This window comes from Bison bison, unplaced genomic scaffold (genome assembly GCF_000754665.1).
Source record: "Bison bison bison isolate TAMUID 2011002044 unplaced genomic scaffold, Bison_UMD1.0 scf7180017864174, whole genome shotgun sequence".
NCBI lineage: Eukaryota > Metazoa > Chordata > Mammalia > Artiodactyla > Bovidae > Bison > Bison bison.
Genome location: NW_011494746.1, coordinates 1,486,478 through 1,494,016, shown reverse-complemented (window position 1 = coordinate 1,494,016; position 7,539 = coordinate 1,486,478). Strand labels below are relative to the sequence as shown.

Here is a 7,539-nt window from a genome sequence, read left to right as displayed (position 1 = left end):
TTTTCACTCTCCTCTTTCACTTTCATCAAGAGGCTCTTTAGTTCCTCTTCACTTTCTGCCATAAGGGTGGTGTCATCTGTATATCCGAGGTTATTGATATTTCTTCCAGCAATCTTGATTCCAGCTTGTTCTTCATCCAGTCTGGCTCACATGATGTACTCTGCATATAAGTTAAATAAGCAGAGTGACAATATACAGCCTTGACGTACTCTTCCTGATTTGGAACCAGTCTGTTGTTCCATGTCCAGTTCTAACTGTTGCTTCTTGATCTGTGTATAGATTTCTTAGGAGGCAGGTCAGTGGTCTTCTATTCCTATCTCTTTAAGAATTTTTCACAGTTTGTTGTGATCCACACAGTCAAAGGCTTTGGGGTAGTCAATAAAGCAGAAGTAAATGTTTTTCTGGAAGTCTCTTGCTTTTTCAGTGATCCAACGGATGTTTGCAATTTGATCTCTGGTTCCTCTGCATTTTCCATCTTGAACATCTGGAAGTTCACGGTTCAAGTACTGTTGAAGCCTGGCTTGGAGAATTTTGAGCATTACTTTACTATCGTGTGAGATAGTGCAGTTGTGTGGTAGTTTGAACATTCTTTGGCACTGCCTTTCTCTGAGATTGGAATGAAAATTGACCTTTTCCAGTCCTGTGGCCACTGCTAAATTATCCACATTTGCTGGCATATTGAGTGCAGCACTTTCACAGCATTGTCTTTTAGAATTTGGAATAACTCAACTGGAATTCCATCACCTCCACTAGCTTTGTTCGTAGTGATGCTTCCTAAGGCCCACTTGACTTCGTATTCCAGGATGTCTGGCTCTAGGTGAGTGATCACACCATCGTGGTTATCAAGGTCATGAAGATCTTTTTTGTATAGTTCTTCTGTGTATTCTTGCCACTTCTTAATATCTTTTGCTTCTGTTAGGTCCATACCATTTCTGTCCTTTATTGTGCCCATCTTTGCATGAAATGTTCCCTTGGTATCTCTTATTTTCTTGACGAGATCTCTAGTCCTTCCCATTCTATTGTTTTCCTCTATTTCTTTGCATTGATTGCTGAAGAAGGCTTTTTTATCTCTCCTTGCTGTTCTTTGGAACTCTGCATTCAAATGGGTATATCTTTCCTTTTCTCCTTTGCCTTTAACTTCTCTTCTTCTCTAAGCTATTAGTAAGGCCTCCTCAGACAATCATTTTGTCTTTTTGCATTTCTTTTTCTTGGGGATTGTCTTGATCACTGCCTCCTGTACAGTGTCATGAACCTCCGTCCATACTTCTTCAGGCACTCTGTCTAGCAGATCTAATTCCTTGAATCTATTTGTCACTTCCACTGTATAACTGTAAGGGATTTGATTTAGGTCATACCTGAATGGTCTAGTGATTTTCCCTATTTTTTTTTAATTTAAGTCTGAATTTGGCAATAAGGAGTATTGATAAGATCAATAAGATCTGAGCCACAGTCAGCTCCCAGTCTTGTTTTTGCTGACTGTATAAAGCTTTTCCATCTTTGGATGCAAAGAATATAATCAAGCTGATTTTGGTATTGACCATCCGGTGATGTCCATGTGTAGAATCTTCTCTTGTGTTGTTGCTTCAGGGTGTTTGCTATGACCAGTGCATTCTCTTGACAAAAGTCTGTTAGCCTTTGCCCTGCTTCATTTTGTACTCCAAGGCCAAATTTGCCTGTTACTCCAGGTATCTCTTGACTTCCTACTTTTGCATTCTAGTCCCCTGTAATGAAAAGGACATCTTTTTTGGGTGTTAGTTTTAGAAGGTCTTGTAGGTCTGCATAAAACCGTTCAACTTCAGCTTCTTCAGCATTACTGGTCAGGGCATAGACTTGGATTGCTGTGATATTGAATGGTTTGCCTTGGAAATGAACAGAGATCATTCTTTTGTTCTTGAGATTGCATCCAAGTACTACCTTTCACACTCTTTTGTTTACTATTATGGCTACTCCATTTCTTCTGAGGGATTCAGTAGTAGATATAATGGTCATCTGAGTTAAATTCACCCATTCCAGTCCATTATAGTTAACTGATTCCTAAAATGTTGATGTTCACTCTTGCCATCTCATGTTTGACCACTTCCAATTTGCCTTGATTCATGGACCTAACATTCCAGGTTCCTATGCAATATTGCTCTTTACAACATCGGACTTTACTTCCATCACCAGTCATCCACAACTGGGTGTTGTTTTTGCTTTGGCTCCATCTGTTCATTCTTTCTGGAGTTACTTCTCCACTGATCTCCAATAGCATATTGGGTACCTACCGACCTGGGGAGTTCATCTTTCAGTGTCCTATCTTTTTGGCTTTTCATACTGTTCATGGGGTTTTCAAGGCAAGAATACTGGTTTACGAGTCCTTTCTCCAGTGGACCGTGTTTTGTCAGAACTCTCCACCATTATCTGTCTGTCTGGGTAGGCCTACACGGCATGGCTCATAGTTTCATTGAGTTAGACAAGTTTGTGGTCCAGGTGATCAAGACTGGGGAAACAGACTCTTGGAGGGCACAAACAAAACCTTGTGTGCATCAGGACCAGTCCATCTTGGGTGGCCCTACACAGTACCCTCTTCATTCTTTCTGGAGTTATTTCTCCACTGGTCTCCAGTAGCATATTGGGCAATATGCTACTATGGTACAATACAACAATAGAGTGTTGAATTGTTCAGTCGCTAAGTCATGTCTGATTCTTTGTGACCCCACAGACAGCAGTACATCAGTCTTTCCTGTCCTTCACTATCTCTCAGAGTTTGCTCAGTTTCATGCCCACTGAGTCAGTGATGCTATCCAACTATCTCATCCTCTGTTGCCCACTTCTCCTCCTACCTTGCATCTTTCCCAGCATCAGGGTCTTTTCCAATGTGTTGACTCTTTGCATCAGGTGGCCAAAGTATTGCAGTTTCAGCATCAGTCCTTCCAATGAATATTCAGGGTTGATTTCCTTTAGGACTGACTAGTTTGATCTCCTTGTAGTCCAGGGGACTCTCAAGAGTCTTCTCCAGCACCACAATATAAAAGCATCAATTCTTTGGTGCTCAGCCTTCTTTATGGCCCACCTCCCACATCCATACATATCTACTGGAAAAACCACAGCCTTGGCTACATGGACCTTTGTTGGCAAAGTAATGTCTCTGCTTTTTAATACGTTGTCTACATTTGTCATAGTTTTCCTTCCAAGGAGCAAGTGTCTTTTAATTTCATGACTTCAGTCACCATCTGCAGTGATTTTGGAGCCCAAGAAAGTAAAATCTGTCAATGTTTCCACTGTTTCTGTTTCTATTTGCTATGAAGTGATGGGACTGGATGCCCTGATCTTAGTTTTTTAAATGTTGAGTTTTAAGCCCTCTTTTCCAATCTCCTCTATGACCTTCATCAAGAGGCTCTTTCTTTCCTCTTCAGTTTCTGCCATTTATCTTCTGTATATCTGAGGTTCTGAGGTTGTAGATATTTCTCTTGGCAATCTTTTTTTTTAGTCTTGGCAATCTTGATTCCAACTTGTGATTCACCCAATCTGGCATTTTGCATAATGTACTCTGCATAGAAGTTAAATAAACAGAGTGACAGTATACAGCCTTGACTTACTCTTTTCCCAACTTGTAACTAGTCTGTAGCTCCATGTCTGGTTCTAACTGTTTCTTCTTGACCTGCATACAGGTTTCTTAGGAGGCAGGAAAGGTGGTCTGGTTTTCCCATCTCTTTCAGAATTTTCCACAGTTTATTGTGATCCCAACAGTCAAAGGCTTTAGTGTAGTGAATGAAGCAGATATTTTTCTGGAATTCCTTTGCTTTCTCTGTGACCCAATGAATGCTGGCAGTTTGGTCTCTGGTTCCTTTGCCTTTTCTAAATCCAGCTTGTACATCTGGAAGTTCATGGTTCGTGTACTGCTAAAGGTGGTGCTAGTGGTAAACAACCTACCTGCAAATGCAAGAGACCCAGGAGATGTGGGTTTGATCTCTGGGTTGGGAAGATCCCCTCGAGGAGGGCATGGAAATCCACTGCAGTATTTTTGCCTGGAGAATCCTATGGACAGAGGAGCCTGGCAGTCTAAAGTCCATGGGGTCACAGAGTCAGACATGACAGAAGTGACTTCACATGCATGCAAAGCCTAGCTTTACCTGCGTAGAATCTCTAATGTAGTGTTGAATAGAAGTAGTCAAAGGAGATATCCTTGTGTTCCTGATTTTAGAGAGAAAGCATTCAATCTTTCACTATTAAGTATAACAACAGCTGTGGGGTTTTTTTTAAGATGTCCTTTACCAGACCGAGGAAATTCCTTTCTACCTGTATTGTGTTGAGTGTTTTTAATCATGAAATGGAGAAGGGAATGGCAGTCCACTGCAGTGTTCTTGCCTGGAGAATCCCATGGATGGAGGGGCCTGGTGGACTGCAGTCCATGGGGTCGCACAGAGTCGGACACAAGTGAAGCGACTTAGCACAGCACAATCTGAAAATGTGTTGGATTTTCTCAAATGCCTTTCCCACTTTTGTTGAGGCAGTCATGTGGGTTTTGTCCTTTATTCTATTAATATGAATTTATTACATTCATTGACTTTTGGATGTTTAGTAGGTCTTGCATTCATGCAATGAATCTCACTTGATCTTGATATATAATTATTTTTATATGTTGCCATATTCAGTTTACTAGTATTTTGTTCAGAATTTTTGTATCAATATTCATAAGGGATGTTGATATGCAGTTTTTGTTATCTTTTGATGTCTTTGTCTTATTTGACTGTTAACTGATCTTGTTGAATTAGGTAGTGTTCCTGTTTCTGTGTTTTGGGAGATTTTCTGAAGAATTGGTACTAATTCTTCTTTAAATACTTGGTAGCATTCATGAGGTCTGAGCTGTTAAAAGTTATTAATTCTGTTTCTTTAGTTGTTATAGGTCTATTCACATATTCTTTTTCTTCTTGAGTCAGTTTCAAAACTTTGTGTCTTTCTATGAGTTTTCCCATTTCATATAAATTATCTAATTTGTTGGCTTATAATTGTTCACAGTATTTCCTTATAACTCCTCTCCATGTAATTTTTAAGAATAGAAATTCATTGTTGCCCTTAAAAATGCTATGAAGAATTTTTTAATGATGTGGGAAAATGGTCTTGACATACTATAAAGCAAAAAAAAAGCAAAATGTAGAAGTATATTTACAGTTTTTATGGTTGCATTATGAGGGTTTGTTTGTTACAAAATACTAGTAAACTGAATGTGGCAACATATAAAAAGAATTATATATCAAGATCAAGTGAGATTCACTGCATGAATGCAAGACCTACTAAACATCCAGTCCTTTAAGCCAAAGGAGCCAACCATCATCCACTGAACACCTCCGAGAAATATAGCAGGCCCCATTCCTGCCCATAGGATGATTTTGAGCTCTGTAACACCTGCTTCTTTCTGGAGGCTTGAATACTACTTCATATTCCCTCTTCACATCAAATCATGTCATTGCTTTTAACAGTGACTCAGCTCAGATCCAGGGATTAATTTACAGATTGCTGCTTCCAGGCCATGGCAATGTCAGTGTGACTTAATAACCTAATTTCACAGTTTTCCTGGTTTAGTCGCTTATTTTTGAGTCTTTGCCCATCTCCACCTTCTTTGTTTTAAATCAAGTTTGAAGTCCTTTAATTTCTTCAAATTGAAGTATGATTTAACATGTAAGAATTTTTTTCCTTGTGATGATGGACTTTTAAAAAAATATTATATGATCCCTTAAAAAACGTTGTATTTATTTCTTTATTTTTAGCTGGTTCTTTGTTGCGACGCGCAGGCTTTCTCCAGTTGCAGAGAACGGGCTACGCTGTAGTGGTGGCGCGCATGCTTTGTGCGGGGGTTTTTCCTGCTGCGCGGCACGGGCTCTCGAGTGCACGGGCTTCAGTAGTTGTGGGGTATGGGCTTAGTTGCCACGCGGCATGTGGAATTTTTCTGGAGCAGAGATTGAACCCTTGTCCTCTGCATTGGCAGGTGGATTCTTAACCACTGGATCACCAGGGAAGTCCGTAATGAGGGCTTTTAAGATCTACTTTCTGAGCAACTTTCAAATATGCAATTACTAACTATACACAATTGCTAACTATAAATACACAATTACTAACTATAGTCACCATGCTGTACGTTACATCCCTGTAACTTACTTACTTTGTATATGGAAGTCTGTACAGAGTTTGTAAAGGGTTCTTGATATAGTCTGCATATTAGATCCTTATCAGTGATATGATTTACAAGTATTTTCTCTTGTTCAGTGCATTATCTTTTTACTTTCTTGATAGTGCCGTCTGATTCCACATCTGTTTTTAAGGTTAAGTATTTGTTGATTTAAATAACTTTTACACTTTGATTAAAAGTATTACTTCATGGACTGTGATTGACTCCTTGCTATGAAATAGTGATTTTTGAATTCTAATGTACTTGTGAATATCATCTGTGTTTTCCTTTGCTGGTAACTGTTAAGTAAGAAAATAACTACCTCAAACAGATACTTTGCCCAGAAATAAATATTAATAGAAAAGGAATCTTGAGTAAAGTTGTTGAATTTTCTGTTTTTCTCCTCTATGACAGAATGCATCAGTAAATAATTTGAAATGTACTTTATTCCAGAAAATAGTTTTCTGTTAGTGATATCCCATTATACTGAATACTTCCTATCTCTCTGATATTCTGTTTTTTGTTTTTTTAATTTAAAGGCAAAACAAGCTGTGCTTCATTCCCCTCTGGGATTGAAACAGTGATGGGGATACGTATGGCCAAGACACACATAGCAACTGTGATGGTAGATGTGAAAATTGAGGCCACGCCTCACCTCTGTTTTAATGCAGTCTAAAAAATATTTTTGGTGGAGAAAGAGTGAAGTCTTGGAGAAAGGGAGAAGTAGATACATGAGGCAAAAAGCAGTTTTTAAAACTCAACCCAGTTTGAATCATACAAAAATTTATGATTTTCTATTGACCTTTATCTTTCATAACTGATGATATGTTTAACTTTATTCATATTCTTTATGTTTTTTTCTTTTTAAGCTTATAGTGGCTGTTGAACAAGAAGAAATCCCCAGACTTCAGGCCCTGTATGAGAGAGGCCTGCAGAATGGTGTCCAGGGCCTGAGGCTGATCCAGCAGGAGGACATAAAAAAGAAGGAGCCATATTGTAGGGTAAGTGATTCGCTAACCCCACACACATGCTCACAGGGATATTTTCAGCTGGGGCTCAGTCCCTGTGACATGGAGGCTGGGGGTGAGCCTATAGGAAGCAGGAATCATAGAAACAGATAATCTTGTCACAGGAGCATTGAGGTGACAGACACAAGAGGGCACTGCCACAAACTCTGGATGCTGATTTCTTCTTCCCTTTGAGAAACTACCAGGTCCAAAGAGCACAGGCAAAGGCAAGAGAGGTCTGAGGCCCTGTGACATGTTGGGAAAGCACTGAGTGGTGAGGTGTGGTTGGGTCCTAGGGTGTGTAGTGGGAGATAACAGATGAGATTGGAAAGGCAGAACTAGCCCACATGAAGGGCCTGATATTCATGCTAATACTTTGAAGTGTAT

At 39.5% G+C, this 7,539-nt stretch overlaps 1 protein-coding gene across 2 annotated transcripts in view; it reads left to right on the top strand.

The window, feature by feature from the left end:
• Positions 1-7,539, top strand: part of L2HGDH (L-2-hydroxyglutarate dehydrogenase) — a 55,340-nt gene that overhangs the window by 11,258 nt on the left and 36,543 nt on the right. For both annotated transcript variants that reach the window (XR_825487.1, XM_010842252.1), the window contains exon 4: positions 7,015-7,146. Coding sequence is in view for 1 of the 2 variants with exons in the window: in XM_010842252.1 (XP_010840554.1) it covers positions 7,015-7,146 (132 nt within the window). In the remaining variant the exon portion in view is untranslated. The remainder of the gene's footprint in view (positions 1-7,014; positions 7,147-7,539) is intronic.